The 19,976-nt window shown below is 42.8% G+C and overlaps 2 protein-coding genes across 3 annotated transcripts in view; both read right to left on the reverse strand.

Moving 5' to 3' along the window:
- LOC138786728 (oocyte zinc finger protein XlCOF6-like) overlaps positions 1 to 19,976 on the reverse strand; it is a 622,195-nt gene that overhangs the window by 361,955 nt on the left and 240,264 nt on the right. The window lies entirely within an intron of this gene.
- Positions 8,580 to 18,501, reverse strand: LOC138787572 (zinc finger protein 84-like). The gene is made up of 3 exons (XM_069964919.1): positions 18,471 to 18,501; positions 14,070 to 15,349; positions 8,580 to 9,260 (listed from the first exon to the last, which is right to left on the reverse strand). Exons 1-3 carry the CDS (start codon positions 18,499 to 18,501, stop codon positions 8,787 to 8,789), a joined length of 1,785 nt encoding a protein of 594 aa, XP_069821020.1. The 3' UTR covers positions 8,580 to 8,786.

The following is a 19,976-nucleotide window of genomic DNA, read 5'->3' on the forward strand; positions in this document are numbered from 1 at the left end:
GTGATGTTTTTCAGGCCTCCAAAAAAACAAACAAACAAACAGGAAAACTCAATGGGGGAGATTTATCAAACATGGTGTAAAGTGAGGTTCAGTTGCCCCTAGCAACCAGAGTCCACTTTTCTTTCCTCACAGACTCTTTGGAAAATGAAAAGTGGAACTGTGGTGAGGTACAGATCATGTGACAGCTCAGCCAGAGATAATAATGTGGTGATGCCAGTGCCAGTCCAGCATACAGGTGTGATGTTGGTACCTGCCCTGTGTTATGGCTGGCTGTAATCCCCAAATGGTTGGGTTGTTGGCTGCCGGGTTGTTGTTGGTCCTTTGGGCTCTTTTCACGGTAATCCTGAGTGCCAACTGACTCACTCGGACTACTGGACAAGGTGTGCGGTTAGTGTGTATGGGTGCTGGTGCAGACAAAGTATGACGGATTCCCAGTGATATAAAAATAGAACAGCTTTACTGTGCAGTCTTTCAGTAGTACCACAGACTTTGGAAGAATAGATAAATCTTAACATAGACTTTAGTTCTTAAGTCGTTTAAGCTTGAGGTGCTTGAAGGAGTAGAGAAGAGAGGTAGTTGTAGCAGTACTTTGACAGTTGAGTAGAGTACAGAAGAAAAGTTGGTCAAAGGAGCCCTGACCCAATGTAGCTCTGCCAGGACTTTTGAGTAGACTTTGTATTAAGACTTGTACCTGTGTTTAGACTTTGGTCTGACCACCTTGTGCCCTACAGTGGCGAGTTACCTATCCTAATAGGGTGATACAAGCCCCAGTTGTGGTAATCTGGGTAAGGCTACGTTTCCGGGATTGTCCCAGTTACCTGCACTGCGAGATAGGATATGTTGACCTTCCTTGGTAGCTTTGTCCTATCCAGGCTAGTTCCTCTTTGTGTTTCAGGATACTGCCGTGCACCATTTAGACTGGTTCTCGGCATGGGTTAAGTTTTTTCTGGACTCTTTTCCCTTTAAGTGCTTAACACTGCATAAAAGACATAGTAGAAATAGTAGAAAACAAACTGGTTGTCTCTATCTGCATCTGAACACGATTGGGTCTAGACTAGACTAGAGACTTGACCGAACTGCTCACTTCCTCCCACACGGAGCTAACTAACTCCTCCTACAGTGGTGAGGGTGTGTGTAGGGCAGGGATAGGTAGAAAGAGAGAAAGCACCTCCTATTGGCTGGCACAGAACACATGGGAAAACAATAACATTAACCCATTCCTAACTTCAGCTGTACATATAAGAACATAAACATATAAGAGATACTGACATCTAGTGGTGAAACTGTAAAGTATCCTTCATCACCACTTAACCTGGAGTGAAAACGTTGCAACAGGTGCCTAAGGCACTGAATAGTGGGACAACACAGAATCTGATTGGTTGCTAGGGGAAACTGAGCCAGTTTCAGTTTACACCATGTTTGATAAATCTCCACAAATCTGTTTTTCCCCATGCATTTGCAATTTTTTTTTTTTGCAATTATTTTCTACCGTTGATGTGTGAATGATCTTTGTGTGGTTTAGGTGTTTTTGTGTGAACTTTTTTCCCCCTCTGCCATCACAAAAAGGCCAGCACAGCAATGGCGTTTTTTGAACAATCCCATTAAAATCTATGGGTATGTTCACACTGAGCAAAATTAGTGGAATTTCACGGCAGAGCTCTCCCATCTGCCTCAGTGTCAAACAGCCTCTTTATTGGGAGGGTTTCTGCCCAAAGAATTGACATGGGCGGAGGCAGAGGCGCGCGCCAGCCCTCCCATAGAGACGCTGTTTGACACTGAAGCAGGCGGGATTCTGTGGCTGAGCTTTCCGCCGGGGAGTCCGTTACAGGCGTTACACGTCTGTGTTTCTTGCAGAACACGGAACATGTGAATGTGGCTTTACTGCCAGCAGCTCACCGTGTACCCCATAGAGCTAAAATCAGACTTCCTTCCTCCAGGCTGTGCTGTCCTGCTCTGTGGTGAGTCTGTCCATAAGATGGCAGACATAGAGGAGCATATGACCATGCCCGCCCCCCAGTGTCCACCACTGAGGCTGTATTTGCCTATGGAGAACACTAGGGACGGAGCATGGTCACATGCGCCTCCATGTCGGCCATCTTATGGACAAACTCATCACAGAGCAGGACGGCACAGCCTGGAGGAGGGGAGCCTGATTATAGCTCTATGGGGTACACAGGGAGCTGCTGTCAGTAAATGCAGTGAGTACAGTTACTAATACTATACACAGAACTATTTTACTATTAAGTGGCCAACCCACTTTAACATGGGTCCCTTTGCCCTAACACCTACCTAACAGTGTCACAATTGGGACACATGAATTGTAGCTGACAGATTACACGGACATATGCATGAGCTAGTCTGATTAGAATTATATAAGTTATATAAAAAATTTCCTTTTTAATATTTATAGACACCCTAAAGCCCGTATACACACTCCTAGCTTTCTATCCGATTTCTTCCCCATTTGTAAAGGTACACGCCAGGGATGCCCCATGTCACCCCTCTTATTTAATTTAGCAATAGAACCCTTTATCCTATTTCTTCTAACTTCCCCAGAATTCAATGGTATTAAAGTAGATGTGGAACCAAAGGTATTATGTTTTGCTGATGACACTGTAATATTCTTAGAACATCCGCATATAGACATTCCCAAAATTTTTAAAATTTTTCGATATTTCAAATCATTCACTGGCTTTAGAATCAATGCTTCAATCAATGCTTCAAAGTGAACTTTTACCTCTGCACCCACATCTAGCCCAAGACAACTATCCTGAAGGAGTCATTGTAGCCAGACTAAGGGTACTATTATTACACGGAACGATAATCGGCCGAATTGGCCCGATTCGGCCGATTATCCCTCCATGTAATAAATGCAATGATCAGCCGATGACAACGATCATCGGCTGATGGTTGATATAGGTTAGACCCTATTTTTGTTGGGCGCCGACCGCGCGTGGCCGGCGACTAACGATATACATTACCCATCCACGTTACAGGGCTTCTCCTGCCGTCCGCTTCTCCCGGGGTCCCGTGCACGCTCTAGCTTCACAGCGGCTTGTCAGCTGATAGGCCGCTCAGCCAATCACAGGCCTCACCTGAATACAAAAATTCATTCTGAATTGTGTTTCCTCTATTGCATCTGCCGAAAAACATGGGCAATTCCATAACCTTAGTATTTCCCAACCTGCACCCTTACCTCTATCACAACTCTACCACCTCCTTTGCTCGGTTTTCATTAACAAGTCTTCTCCTCCTTTTCTGAAGAAATGGTCCTCTGTCCTGACTTCAGAAGATTTGGAAAATAAACTACTTAAAAAATATTCATTCCGTCCGTACGCCTTTGACCGTTCCTTTACCTACTCTCTGGAACATTATCTAAAAAAATGTCTCAAATGTGATGAGCCGCAGGCGGACCTCTTCCATTGTTTGTGGCTTTGTGAATCAGTACAAACCTATTGGCTCCTAGTAAAATCCTTTATACGTGACATGTGCTTGCTTACGGTTCCTTTAGATCCACTCATTTATATATTTCATGGTGACACTGGACCTGTGGCTGATCCCATGTCGCACCATCCTATCCCCCTCCCCCCCCCCCAGTGTACATCTCACCCTATTACTAGCCCTTCAGTGTTTATTAAACCATTGGCTACAGCCTAGCCTACCGACCATATCGGAATTGACCTCTATTCTAAAGGAAACCTTACACTGGGAGATGCTGGACACTATACGCAATAAGGAGGCCTTTACAGCTTCCTTCTTTAAGAAGTGGAAACTATTCCTAATACACGGCTACTGACAGGTAGAAAGACGTCCTATCATGTCTCACTTTACCTCAACCACCTGGTATTATAAGATGTCGGCTACCGGCACCCTAGATCCATTCTTGTAAGCTTTGATTTGTACTCTATATTTTTAGGATAAATAGCACCATACATCTTCTATCTACATTCTATGTATAAGTGGAGTAGGATTTAGTTATTGTTGTCGGCCTTGTTTTATTAGTTATGTATATTCGTGAACTTATGCTACTGCTACTTTTCTTCTATACCAATGTTATATTATATGAAAACTAGATAAAGTGTTTGAACTATAAAAAAAAAGTTATATAAATTTGTAGTTTACTTCTGTTTAAAAATCTCTAGTCTCCCAGTACTCATCAGCTGCTGTTTGTCCTGCAGGAAATGGTATATTCTTTACAGTCTGACACAGTACTTTCTGCTGCCACCTCTGTCCATGTCAGGAACTGTCCAGAGCAGGAGAGGTTTTCTATAGACAGTTCCTGACATGGACAGAGGTGGCAGCAGAGAGCACTGTGTAAGACTCGAAAGAATACACCACTTCCTACACAGGGCCGATTCTAGCTCTTCTGCTGCCTGAGGCGAGAACTGAAATAGCGCCCCCCCCCCCCTCAACTGAGATCAACATCATATAAACACCAAATAATGACTGCATATCAGCACTCCATAGTGACTAAATACTATTACCAATATTGCCACTACAAGGGAAAAATCCCACCACTGACTGATCAATACCACCAGTACTGCTACTGAATAAAAAACACTGTATAGAGTGCAGCATTACCCCCACACAGTGACAGTATAGTGATCAGGGTACAGTTACATCCAGTGACTCACAGGTGACATCTTCTCTCATCAGAGTTGTTCACTTTCTCTTTTCTTCTACATTCGGATCCGACTCCATCATGAAGACTTCTGTTAGCCATGACTTGTCCCCGCAGCATCTATTGGACAGAGATTTTAGGCTCCACAATTTAGAAGATCTCTTCTGCATCTCCACACTATTATAATCCCCATTCTCCTCATGTAGTCATTATCCCCCGTGTCCCCCATCTCCTCATAATCCCCCCCCCCCACCTGTGTCTCACCATCTCCTCATATTCCTCCTGTGCCCCCCATAATCCTCCCATCTCCTCATATTCCTCCTGTGCCCCCCATAATCACCCCCTGTATCATCCATCTCCTCATATTCCTCCTGTGTCCCCGATAATCACCCCCTGTATCATCCATCTCCTCATATTCCTCCTATGTCCCCGATAATCACCCCCTGTATCATCCATCTCCTCATATTCCTCCTGTGTCCCCCCATAATTACCCCTGTATCATCCATCTCCTCATATTCCTCCTGTGTCCCCCCATAATCACCCCCTGTATCATCCATCTCCTCATATTCCTCTTGTCTTCCCACAATCATCCATCTCCTGTGTCCCCCCATCTCCCCACAATCTCCCCCTGTATCACTCATCTCCTGTGTCCCCCCATCTCTCCACAATCTCCCCCTGTATCACCCATCTCCTGTGTCCCCCCATCTCCTGTGTCTCCCAATAATCACCCCCTGTATCATCCATCTCCTGTGTCCCCCCATATCCCCATAATCACCCCCTGTATCATCCATCTCCTGTGTCCCCCCATCTCCCCATAATCACCCCCTGTATCATCCATCTCCTGTGTCCCCCCATCTCCCCATAATCACCCCCTGTATCATCCATCTCCTGTGTCCCCCCATAATCACCCCCTGTATCATCCATCTCCTGTGTCCCCCCATCTCCCCATAATCACCCCCTGTATCATCCATCTCCTGTGTCCCCCCATCTCCCCACAATCTCCCCCTGTATCATCCATCTCCTGTGTCCCCCCATAATCACCCCCTGTATCATCCATCTCCTGTGTCCCCCCATCTCCTGTGTCTCCCCATAATCACCCCCTGTATCATCCATCTCCTGTGTCCCCACAATTACCCCCTGTATCATCCATCTCCTGTGTCCCCCCATCTCCCCATAATCACCCCCTGTATCATCCATCTCCTGTGTCCCCCCATCTCCCCATAATCACCCCCTGTATCATCCATCTCCTGTGTCCCCACAATCACCCCCTGTATCATCCATCTCCTGTGTCCCCCCATCTCCTGTGTCTCCCCATAATCACTCCCTGTATCATCCATCTCCTGTGTCCCCACAATTACCCCCTGTATCACCCATCTCCTGTGTCCCCCCATCTCCCCCTGTATCACCCATCTCCTGTGTTCCCCCATAATCACCCCCTGTATCATCCATCTCCTGTGTCCCCCCATAATCACCCCCTGTATCATCCATCTCCTGTGTCCCCCCATCTCCCCATAATCACCCCCTGTATCACCCATCTCCTGTGTCCCCCCATCTCCCCACAATCACCCCCTGTATCATCCATCTCCTCTGTCCGCCCATCTCCCCACAATTACCCCCTGTATCATCCATCTCCTGTGTCCCCCATAATCACCCCCTGTATCATCCATCTCCTGTGTCCCCCATCTCCCCACAATCACCCCCTGTATCATCCATCTCCTGTCCCCCCCCCCATAATCACCCCCTGTATCATCCATCTCCTGTGTCCCCCCATAATCACCCCCTGTATCATCCATCTCCTGTGTCCCCCCACAATTACCCCCTGTATCATCCATCTCCTGTGTCCCCCCATCTCCCCACAATCACCCCCTGTATCATCAATCTCCTGTGTCCCCCCATCTCCCCCTGTATCATCCATCTCCTGTGTCCCCCTATCTCCCCCTGTATCTCCCCCTGTATCATCCATCTCCTGTGTCCGCCCATCTCCTGTGTCTCCCCATCTCCTGTGTCCCCCCATCTCCCCCTGTATCACCTCCCCCTGATTGTGGCTGATATTGTGGATCCTGCCACTAAAAAAGCTCTCTCTATTTCTCAGGTGTGCCTGACAAACGATTTTCTACGACCTCACATGTTTTATTTTTTAGAGGCCCAAAGCTTTGCAGTTTCGGTTGCTAGGTCGATTCTGCAATCTTGGCTGCCCCCCTCTTATAACTACCTCGTACATCTTTCTAGAGAAACTCACCTTTTTACTTGGGATGGATTGGGTGGAGGAATCCTTGCAAAAGGAAACTCATGTCAAAAATTTTTTCCCGCAAAAACATGAGCCCAAAACCAGCTCCATCACGAGAAAGGTAAGTACGCTACAAAACTTGCAATGTGGTGACTTTGTGGGTTTTTCCGGAAGATAGTTTCTATTGTCCCAAAGTGGTAATAGTTAAAAAAAAAATAATACAAATTTGGTATCACCGTATTTGTAGTGACCCAAAGAATACATTTGTTATTTTTACCGCTGAATAGTGTTTCGTATAGAGTTAAGGTCCTATTACACGGAACAATTTTTAGCGATTAACGACTAACGATAGTAAACAAGATTGTTTATCGTTACCTGAAATCATTCACCATATTACACAGAAAGATGGTCGTTAGTTACGATCGTTCCTACAATCGTTATTGCGATCGTTGCTATGATTGTTTACTCCTTCTGATCCCAGCAAAACAATGAACAATGTGCAATTACACTGAACGATTACTGAAAAAATGCGGAACTTGAGCGAAGTAATGTGGAATTACAGCGAACGATTAACAATAATTTTAGGATCAGATCTAAATCAACGACATACGAACGATTTTCTGATCGTTGCCTGCAATTACACAGAACGATTATCGTTTAAATTCGATAATCGTCTTGTGTAATAGGGCTCTTAGTCAGTGTCGGACTGGATATCTGGGGCCCACCAGAGGAAATGATCCTGGGGGCCCACCAATGAAGAACCAGTAAGAAACAACATATCAGTCAGTGTTAGTGCAGGTTCTAAAGCTGGGGGCCCACCGGAGGATTCTCTGGTCCTCAGGTGGGCCAGTCCGACACTGTCCCTTAATAAAAGAAGTGAAAATGAAATAATTCAACAGCTGACCAAGATCAAAATTCCTGCAGAACAAAGGGTCTATGCGCCACCATTGGGGGTAGTTTGTCTCCTGCAGGATCTGGGGTTTGTATACAGATATAAACTGGGTACAATGGTGTAACATAATGATGTGGCTTGGGTCTGCCACACACACTACAATATTCTGCCTCATCTAGATTTTGTTGGCCACCGGCACATGTCCCCCCAGGTGGACATGTGCTTCGCTTCCCACCTATCATCCTAAACGTTTTCCTTTTGTCTGACCCTCTGGCTCTCACCTCTCCTCAGTCTACTCCACACCCTCCCCTCTTAGCATCCTAATCCTTGATTCCCCCTTAGTTACCTAAGCGTCTTCTACCCCACTAGGGATAGTACTTAGATTAACCCCTAAAGTTCCTGGAAATTCCAAGGACCCATTTGCCCTGCATGTTATATGTAGGTCTGGTTACCTACCCACAAGGCAAAAATAAGTGTGCACAGGAGTGTGAGGAGTCTCCCAGGTATTGGTCAGAGAGCCAGAGGCTGGTGGGGCTAAGGCATGTATCTGCCTTTATATCAAACCTCCTCAAGATCTGTTTTTCTGATTTGATTTCTGAGTAAAACATTTCCCACACTCTGAGTATTAAAATGGCTTCTCTTCTGTCTGAATTCTAAGATTTTTTTTTTCAATTATTATTTTATTTTATTATTCTTTATTATTTTAGTTTTCCCATTAACAAAGAAAAAAAAAAGTTTTTCCATTAACAAAGAAAAAAAGTTGGAAAGGCAGTGGTCCTCAACAACAAGGACAACTGTGTGATAAACAATTCAGTACATTCCACACAAATAAGTTTTTTTATTTATTTTTTTTAAACGGTGCTAAACATCCAGCGGCAGAGCGGAGCATCACATCAAAGGGTGATACACCGCTAAGAATCTCATACTCTTGTGCGAGACATAAACACATAAGAGGTATCCCTCCTCTGCTACTGCCAACTTATGTCAATTCTTCAATGTTTAATAAGATTTGATTTGTCATTAAAACATTTTTCACAATCTGAACATCAAAATGGCTTCTTGTCTGTGTGAATTCTTTGATGTTTAACAAGATTTAATTTACGAGTAAAACATTTCCCACATTCTGAACATGAAAATGCCTTCTCTCCATTGTGAGTTCTCTTATGGATAAGAATACTTGATTTCAAAGTAAAACATTTTCCACATTCTAAACATGAAAATGGCTTCTCCCCTGTGTGAATTCTTTGATGGTCAACAAGACGTGATTTCACTATAAAACATTTTCCACATTCTGAACATGAAAATGGCTTCTCCCCTGTGTGAATTCTTTGATGGCGAAGAAGATTTGATTTCTTATTAAAACATTTTCCACATTCTAAACATGAAAATGGCGTGTCCCCTGTGTGAGTTCTTTGATGGTCAACAAGACTTGATTTCTGAGTAAAAGTTTTCCCACATTCTGAACATGAAAATGGCTTCTCCCCAGTGTGTGTTCTTTGATGGTCAACAAGACTTGTTTTCTTAGTAAAACATTTCCCACATTCTGAACATAACAATGACTTCTTCCCTGTAAGATACTTTTTGTGAGTAAAGCATTGTTCATGTTGTAAATATGAAAACTGAGACTTTCCTGTATTTGCTTTTTGATGTTCATCATCTTCTGTGTAAATGTCAGCTTGCTGTGATGGAGCAGAAGATGGGACTTGTATAACAGGATGAGATGAGAGATCTTTGCTGTGAGGGGCTGAGGGTGTATCTGGGATAGTGGACGGCTCCTCATATGTATCTTGTGTGATATGATCCTCTGAGGAGATCTGATGTCCCCCTGAGCTCCTGGTAGAATCATCTGCAAAGGAGAAAACATCATTTCTCTTATTTCCCAGTAATAGAAGCTTAAACATATTGCAGACATGGAAAGTTACTCTTTTTTATGTAACATAATAAGAATGATCAGATCTGTTCCCATCCACAGGAAGCGTCAGGGAGAAGAATCTAGAAGCTGGAGGCCGGGGAGATGACGTCCTTACTAGTTAAAGTAATGGAAACTCCTCTTAAATATAAAATAGGACTATTGACCCCCTGCATACCAATAACCTAAAATACAGGAAGTGAAACAGCAACCTACAGGTGCAAGTGCTTACCATATATACTCCCTCTGGTGTACACACGATAAAAACCTGCTCTATAGATATTAAAAAATGAGGATCTTCGCCAAACTATTTGATATAACAGATTGCACCATGTCACCACGTTAAGGTGTCCTCAGAGACATGGGGGGGATTTATCAAATATGGTATAATGTAAAACTGGCTCAGTTGCCCCTAGCAACCATTCAGATTCCAACTTTCACTCCTCACAGACTCTTTGGAAAATGAAAGGTGGAATCTGATTGGTTGCTAGGGGCAACTGAGCCAGTTTCACTTTACACCATGTTTGATAAATCTCTCCCATGGTCCCTACTCCAGCATTCTCACACTAGCAATGGCCTTTCCTGGGCTGAATAAGCCTACAACTGGGCAGATAGGAGCCAAATCTATTTATAACACTTGCAGGACATGGGTGGAGTACAAGCCAACAGGAAGCAGCCGCACCCCCTGGAACATGAGAAGTATGTTATCTAAAAGGGCCTTTTACACAGCCTGATTATCGTGAAAAAAAATCGTGAAATTTAATCAATAATCTTCTGGTGTAAATGCGGCAACAATCACAACTACCAACGAATATTCGCTTGTATGTCGCCGATCGTATCTTTTGTGCCGACCTCAAAATCATTGTTAATCGTTCTCTAGTGTTTCAGTGTAAACGCTCGTCGCTCACAGTATATAGATACGAACACAATTTTGAATATTGACAATATATAGAACTGCATTTACGATGGTAATTATGATCACATTAACGACTTTTCATAGCGATTTATCTTCTCATTTATAACAAAAAATCATCACTTCGTCGTTCGCTAAATGAGCGATTATGCGATTTATCTATGCGATTTATCTGTGCGTGTAAAAGGACCCTAATACCGCTCGGAGGGCTCGGTGTATGTGTGTGTGTGTATATATATATATAATATATATATATATATATATATATATATATATATATCACACACACATACACATATACACTACCGTTCAAAAGTTCTGGGGTCACATTGAAATGTCCTTATTTTTGAAGGAAAATCACTGTACTTTTCAATGAAGAACTAGTCCTAACTTTAAACAAATACACTCTATACATTGCTAATGTGGTAAATGACTATTCTAGCTGCAAATGTCTGGTTTTTGGTGCAATATCTACATAGGTGTATAGAGGCCCATTTCCAGCAACTATCACTCCAGTCTTCTAATGGTACAATGTGTTTGCTCATTGGCTCAGAAGGCTAATTGATTAGAAAACCCTTGTGCAATCATGTTCACACATCTGAAAACAGTCTAGCTCGTTACAGAAGCTACAAAACTGACCTTCCTTTAAGCAGATTGTGTTTCTGGAGCATCACATTTGTGGGGTTAATTAAATGCTCAAAATGGCCAGAAAAGAGAACTTTTATCTGAAACTCGACAGTAGAAAAAGAAGTGGGAGGCCACGTTGCACAACTAAGCAAGAAGATAAGCACATTAGAGTCTCTAGTTTGAGAAACAGAAACCTCACAGGTCCCCAACTGGCATCTTCATTAAATAGTACCCGCAAAACACCAGTGTCACCATCTACAGTGAAGAGGCAGCTGCGGGATTTTGGGCTTCAGGGCAGAGTGGCAAAGAAAAAGCCATATCTGAGACTGGCCAATAAAAGAAAAAGATTAAGATGGGCAAAAGAAGACAGACATTGGACAGAGGAAGACTGGAAAAAGTGTTGTGGACGGATGAATCCAAGTTTGAGGTGTTTGGATCACAAAGAAGAACGTTTGTAAGACGCAGAACAAATGAAAAGATGCTGGAAGAATACCTGACGCCATCTGTTAAGCATGGTGGAGGTAATGTGATGGTCTGGGGTTGCTTTGGTGCTGGTAAGGTGGGAGATTTGTACAGGGTAAAAGGGATTCTGAATAAGGAAGGCTATCACTCTGCACCGCCATGCCATACCCAGTGGACAGCGCTTGGTTGGAGCCAATTTCATCCTACAACAGGACAATGACCCTAAACACACCTCCAAATTGTGCAAGAACTATTTCCAGCAGAAGCAGCAGCTGGTATTCTATCAGTAATGGAGTGGCCAGTGCAGTCACCAGATCACCACCCCATTGAGCTGTTGTGGGAGCAGCTTGACCGTATGGTACGCCAGAAGTGCCCATCCAACCAATCCAACTTGTGGGAGCTGCTTCTAGAAGCGTGGGGGGCAATTTCTCCAGCTTACCTCAACAGATTAATAGCTAGAATGCCAAAGGTGTGCAATGCTGGAATTGCTGCAAAAGGAGGATTCTGGGACGAAAGCAAAGTGTAATGTAAGAACAATGTTATTTCACATACAAATCATTATTTCTAACCTTGTCAATGTCTTGACTTTTCTATTCATTTCACAACGTATGGTGGTGAAGAAGTGTGACTTTTCATGGAAAACACAAAATTGTTTGGGTGACCCCAAACTTTTGAACGGTAGTGTGTGAATATATATATATATATATATATATATATATATATATATATATATATATATACCCACATACGTACACATATACATACAGGGGACAAATGTAGCGCCCAGGAGTAAGGTACCTGTGATCATGGACACCTGCGGACATTCACTATAATGGAAGGCCATCACTATCCTACTTTATTGTACTTTCAGGGGATAACTTGCACTGTGTTGTTCTGTTGTGCACACTTGTACTGGTTTATAGTATTGAACTTTGCTCGGTATATAAGGTCTTTTTGTTATGTTCACTGTAATTGCACTGTACCTGCACCATACTCTGAAAGGGTTAATATAAAGCTAAGCTATGACACAGGAAGCTTAGAAGCCGGTAGTTTTCCGCTGTTGCTGTGAGATAGTGTGCAGAGCTGAGGTTTTGGAGGGGAAAAAAACAGACATGCTGATCTTTTCAATGTTGTTTATGTCTAGAAAGAAGCTGCTGTGTCATTCCCATAGACCTGTATGGAAACTCAATACAAGTCTATGGCAGACTGAAGTTAAAACATTGCATCTGTTAAGGCCGTGCTTCTTCACTTCACCCCGATCTCTAGAAAGTCCTAGTTTTCTCCCAAACAGTATAAAAGAAAGAGTCAGTCAGTCGCCTGTTGTTCTGCAGAGACCAGAGAAGTGAAGAGACTCTGCTAGACCGCACAGAAGACAAAGAAGAAGCCGCTGACTCTACAGACCCCGGGTCACCGGCCCCCTGACCAGAACACAAGCCTGCAGAGACCTAGAAGAAGACTGCTAGCTTAGGCCTCTCCCTTCTTCTGCTACAGGTCGGAGACTGGAGAAGCCGGCTCGAACTTTGTATATTTTGCACCTGAAAATTTCTTCAGTAAAGAAGCCGCTGTTTCCTGTGAACCCTGACTGTCTGGACTTATTACCCATCGGGGTGCACATATCTGGCTACTTAGGGGACATAAGGGGGGAGGGGATGCAACATGGATTTCAAAATTTGAAATCCAGCTGTGGCATCTACCCTCCATGTCCGTTCACTGCAGATCATACCAGGAAGCCCATTCAGCTTAATAGTCGTAGTATAATCATTTTACTTAACATTGGGGGAAAAAAAGCTTTATTTAAATAAGATAATTCCTGCTACAGTTCCTGTTTGTGCTAGGCTCCTCACAACTGCTGCCGCTGCCACCTCTGGATGTCCGTGCTAAGTCCCACTGGGTCGAAGAGAGTCCATGTGCTGGCGCTGTCTACTGCTGTCCTGGGAGAAAGTGCCATTTTACACCGCTGATGCACCAGGGTCCAATGATGTCCATAGAGAAGAGGTGAGTATACACAGCTGATTCACCAACGTCCATTGCTGTCCTAGAAGAAAACCTAATTTGATGCGGTTGGCCCACCGATGTCCACTGCTGTCCTTGGGAGATAGTGTCACTTTACGCCGCTCATTTACCAAAATCCACTGTTTTCCTGGGAGAAAATTGATGTTACGTCGCTGATCCGTCGATGTCCACTGCTATCTATGGCAGAAATTGAACTCTTGACTTTTGTTTTCTAAATTGTGATTTTTCCAACTTTTGATACTTTTACAAGAACATGCATTAACACATTGGTCCTTCTGCAATAGTCCCAATACTGTAGCTGCTATAGTTTGGATGTTTTGTTGAAATTTATTGAGAAATTGCTCATCTCCCACACTCTGAATATTAAAATGGCTTCTCTTCTGTGTGAATTCTTCGATGTTTAACAAGATTTGATTTGTCAGTAAAACATTTTCCACAATCTGAACATGAAAATGGCTTCTCGTCTGTGTGAATTCTTTGATGTTTAACAAGATTTGATTTATGAGCAAAACATTTCCCACATTCTGAACATGAAAATGCCTTCTCTCCTGTGTGAGTTCTCTTATGGCCAACAAGATTTGATTTCATAGTAAAACATTTTCCACATTCTGAACATGAAAATGGCTTCTCCCCTGTGTGAGTTCTTTGATGGTCAACAAGATGTGATTTTACAGTAAAACATTTTCCACATTCAGGACATGAAAATGGCTTCTCACCTGTGTGAATTCTGTTATGGTAAACAAGATTTGATTTAGTTATAAAACATTTTCCACATTCTGAACAAGAAAATAATTTTTCCTGTGAGTGACTTTTTTGATGCTTGAAAACGCTTGATTTATGAAGAAAACGTTTTCCACATTCTGAACATGAAAATGGCTTCTCCCCCGTGTGAGTTTTTTGATGATCAACAAGACTTGATTTCACTATAAAACATTTTCCACATTCTGAACATGAAAATGGCTTCTCCCCTGTGTGAATTCTTTGATGGCGAAGAAGATTTGATTTCTGATTAAAACATTTCCCGCAATCTGAACATGAAAATGGCGTGTAACCTGTGTGAGTTCTTTGATGGTCAACAAGATTTGATTTTACAGTAAAACATTTTCCACATTCAAGACATGAAAATGGCTTCTCCCCTGTGTGAGTTCTTTGATGGTCAACAAGATTTGATTTCTGATAAAAACATTTCCCACAATCTGAACATGAAAATGGCTTCTCCCCTGTGTGAATTCTTTGATGGCCCACAAGAGATGATTTTCGAATAAAACTTTTTCCACAGTCTGAACATGAAAATGGCTTCTCCTCTGTGTGAGTTCTCTGATGTGTAACAAGATGTGATTTCTTTTTAAAATCTTCCCCACATTCTAAGCATGAAAATGCTTTCTCCTCTATGTGTATTTTCTGATGTCTCTTAAGATATTTTTTAAGAGCAAAGATTTTTTTGCATTGTGAACATGAAAACTGAGTCTTTCCTGTATTTTCTCTTTGATGTTCATCGTCTTCTCTGTAAATGTCAGCTTGCTGTGATGGATCAGAAGATGGGACTTGTATAACAGGATGAGATGAGAGATCTTTGCTGTGAGGGGCTGAGGGTGTATCTGGGATAGTGGACGGCTCCTCATATGTATCTTGTGTGATATGATCCTCTGAGGAGATCTGATGTCCCCCTGAGCTCCTGGTAGAATCATCTGCAAAGGAGAAAACACCATTTCTCTTATTTCCCAGTAATAGAAGCTTAAAGTGTCACTGTCGTGAATTTTTTTTTTGCAGAAATCAATAGTTCATGCGATTTTAAGAAACTTTGTAATTGGGTTTATTATCCGAAAAATGCATTTTTATCATGAAAAAGCAGTTTGAAGCTCTCCCCCCTGTCTTCATTGTTCTCCTATGGAGAGAGCTAAAGAAAAGACCAAAACAGGACAACAAAGAGTTAATCTACAAATCCCTCACGGGATATCTCCTGTGACCATCACCAGTGACCTGTCTGAGCTCAGATTACAGCTGTCACCCAGCTCCGTGCCTGTAATCCTCTGTTATCTGCTTTCTGCTGCCGGATAACTCCCTCCTTCCTCCTCCCCCCTCCCCTCTCCCTAGAGCAGACAGGGGACGTCTCCTGCAACAAGTCACAATTTTCAGATTTTTCAGAGTGGATGAAAAAGAGGAAGGAGGGGGGGACCTGGGAAAAGGCTTTTTACATGCAGATAATGGCAGATTTGGCTAATAAACCCAATTACAAAGTTTCTTAAAATCGCCTGGACTATTGATTTCTGCAAAAAAAAAAAATACGACAGTGACTCTTTAAACATATTGCAGACATGGAAAGTTACTCTTTTTTATGTAACATAATAAGAATGATCAGATCTGTTCCCATCCACAGGAAGTGTCAGGGAGAAGAATCTAGAAGCTGGAGGCCGGGGAGATGACGTCCTTAGTAGTTAAAAAAAATAATGGAAACTGTTCTAAAAAAATAGGACTATTGACCCCCTACATATTAATAACTTAAAACGATCGCAATTACGATCATAAGTAACGATTATTGTTCCATGAAAATGACTGAACGTTTTCAGGTCTTCCACAATAGCGGTCGTTTGAGATCGTTAATCATTAACGATTATGCAAACGTTAATCGTCCGGTGGAATAGGGCCCTTAGTAGTTAAATAACAGAAACTCTTCTCAAATAAAAAAAAATAAATCAGGATTAGTTCAAACGGTAAGCCGGTTTCTCTGAAAGCTTCATGACAGCACCACAGGAGTCATGACGTACCTTGGGCAGGAAACACAACACGAGAGGTAGAAATCCCCCCCCCCCTTCCCGCCTTCACCACTGTATTAGAACATAATTTCTAGCACCACGTGAGACAGGGTGGGTGGGTCGGTGGTGCCGTCATGAAGCTTTCGGAGGAACCAGTTTACTGGTAGGGCTAATCCTAATTTTCTCTCCTCAGCTTCACAACGCCACCACAGGAGAATGCCAACATTTACCTTAGGGAGGGACCACAGCTTATAGAACCTTCCTCCTGAAGGCTAGGTCTTCACTGGTCTGAAGCTGAAGTCTGTAATGGCGAATGTATGTTGTGATGTCTATAGTTTACATATTTGTTCTAGGGAAGTTGAAGCTCTTTCAGCCCAGGATGTAGAAATGGATCTAGTAGCATGAGCTCTAATCAATAAGGGAGATGGTAAATTATAGGCCTCAATGATGGCTCCTCTAATCCAGTGCTTCTCAAACAGTGAGACGCCCCCTAGTTGTTGGTGAGGCCAAGCTAAGGAGCCACTTTTCACAAAAGTAACTATGATCTGCACAGTCCTTTTGCTGTTTGCAAAAATCTCCATTTTAGCAACATTATTAATTTAATTTGTACTAATTTATTAGTGTTTAGAGCTTGGGAGATGGGTGACATGTAGCTCTAGCATTATTTCCAGCTTTTAAATAGACTTCCACCACAAATGGTGAGGCCCAAACATTGTCTTGCTCTGTTGGGTGAGGCTCTGCTGATCTAATCCATCTTACCAGGACACTTGGAGACTTTTTTGCCTTTATTACATCTCTGGAATCGAATAAACTAATTTTGATCTTTTCTCCAGGGGTCTAGATATTGCAGGACGAATCTTCAGACGTCCAGGGTATGGAACATTTTTTGGATTTTAACAAAAAAATGGAAGAACGATGTCTTGTAATCGGTAGTAATCTGAAACCAACTTAGGTAGGAAGTTAGGATCTGTATTTAGGATTATCCTATCATCTTGGATGACACAGAAGGAATAGGCTATGGTTAGAGCCTGGAGCTCACTTATCCGTCTTACTGAGGAGATGGCAACTAAGAAAGCAGTCTTAAAGCGTAACTGTCATTTCAGGGTAATTTTTCTGAAAACAAATATCTATAGTACAAGCGATTTTAAGAAACTCTGTAATAGGTTTTATTTACCAAAAGAGTTTCCTTCTGTACTCAAAATGCTGTTTTTCTAGCTCCCCCTCACTTCAGAAGAAGCAGGATTTCTGTGTCCATTAGGCTTTATGGAGAGGGGAGGGGCTGAGAAAAGTGAGTGAGCACACAGCAGTCCTGCACAGCACCATACCCTGCAATCTTCTCTCAGCAAGTCCCTAGATAAGCACTGACCTTTCTGACCCCTGAATCCAGCGTATTAGGTGCCCAGACAGTCTACAAACAGCTGACCTTCATGTCTCCCCTTCCTGCTCACTCATCTCCCCGGCCCCTCCCCCCTTCATAGGAGATAAAGAAGAGAGCAGAGCCCGTCTTCACTGGCTTCTCTGTAATGAAGACGTGTTTGCCTGATAATGCACAGATAAGAAGTCAGGGGGGAGGCTGAGGAATTGCTTTTTGAGTACAGAAAGAGGCTTTTTTTGCCTAATAAAACCTATTATAGAGTTACTTAAAATCGCTTATACTACCGATTTCTGCAAAACAATATGACCGTTACACTTTAACCCTTTGAGGAAGAAGCCCAAAATGACCCAGTGGACCGCGCAAATTTTCATTTTTGCTACAGAGCCATGTAAGGGCTTGTATTTTTCAGGAGTAGTTGTACCATGTAATGACGTCTACCATAACATGTATGGAGAGTAGTCTCAAAGGAGCATTTGAAAGAGGTTCAAAGGGAGATCTAGAAAGACGTTCCAAGACTACATTTAAATGCCAAGGCGGATGAATATTTTATAGGGTAGGATTAATTCTTGATGCCGCCTTTATAAGTCTCTTGATCAGCGATGGTCGGCTAGGTTGGTATCATACATAAAGCAGAAACTTGAACTGTAAGGATTGCAGGTTTAAGACCTTTAACCAAACCTGCCTGCAAGAAGTCCAGAATTTGAGGCATGTTGGGTGGTGATGGCATCTGAGGTGGAGAATCACAACAGGCACAAAAAAAACTTTCCACACCTTCAAATATATAAATATATCTTTGCTGTGACTGGTTTCCTGCTTTTTATCAGCGTGGAAATCACCACATCTGAAAGTCTGCTATTCTTAAGGATGAACTTTTGAGGATCCAGAGGCAGAAAGATGAAGATGAGCTGGGTTTGGATGGTATACCGGACCCTGATGTAGAAGGTCCTGTAGAAGAGGGAGATGTAGCGGATGGTCTATCGCTAACTTTTGAAGAATACGAAATTAACTGCTCTTTGGCCAATAAGGGACAATTAGTATTACAGTGCTCCTTTCTGTTAGTATCGTCTGAAGAACCTTTAGGATTAAAGGAATCGGTGGAAACCCGTAAGGCTCAGTTAAAGGGCTAGAGCATCTACTGCTAACAGTCAATCTTAGGTTTCTCCCTAGCAGGTTCCTTAGTCTCCTAGGATAAACAGCGACTAGTCAACCTGATACAAATAATACAAAACCACCTGGTGACTTATAGTGACAGGAATAGAACAAGAACTATGGATCTCCCATGTGATAAGGTGCTATTATACAGAGCCACTCCCAGGGAGCTCCGAGGGAGAGCCCGCAGCTACAACGTATACATATTACACACCAATAACCTGCTGGACCCAAACCAGCATAGCTTTACTAGGGGCAGATGCCGATTTTTTTCTAAATTCTCTCATTTTGTGCATAAGACCCGGCCGCCCTCTGGCTACATATTTCCTCGGTAAGAGTTCAGAAACTTCCCGAGCCAGAGCCTCCCCGAGCAAGAGACGTCACAGCGACTCCCCAATTGGCGGCTTATACTGGGTAAAGGAATTTTCTCCTCTAACACAAAACACATTGACGTTAACTCTCAAACCCCACGCCAAAAATCATCACTTGTTGTTCGCTAAATGAGTGATTAAGCAATTTATCTGTGCGTCTAAAAAGACAATAACGCTGCTCCGAGGGCTCAGTGTGTGTGGGTATGAATGTATATATACACATACTGTATACATACAGGGGACAAATAAAGTGCCCAGGAGTAAGGTACCTTTGATCATTGACGCCTGCGGACATTCACTATAATGGAAGGCCATCACTATCTCACTTTATTGTACTTTCAGGGGATAACTTGCACTGTGTTGTTCTGTTGTGCACACTTGTACTGTTTTTTAGTATTGAACTTTGCTCGGTATATAAGGTCTTTTTGTTATGTTCACTGTAATTGCACTGTACCTGCACCATACTCTGAAGGGGTTAATATACAGCCAAGCTATGACACAGGAAGCTTAGAAGCCGGTAGTTTTCTGCTGCTGCTGTGAGATGGTGTGCAGAGCTGAGGTTTTGGAGGAAAATGTTTGGAGGGATAAAACAGACATGCTGACCTTTTTAATGTTGTTTATATCCAGAAAGAAGCTGCTGTGTCATTCCCATAGACCTGTATGG

This window comes from Dendropsophus ebraccatus, chromosome 3 (genome assembly GCF_027789765.1).
Source record: "Dendropsophus ebraccatus isolate aDenEbr1 chromosome 3, aDenEbr1.pat, whole genome shotgun sequence".
Lineage (NCBI taxonomy): Eukaryota > Metazoa > Chordata > Amphibia > Anura > Hylidae > Dendropsophus > Dendropsophus ebraccatus.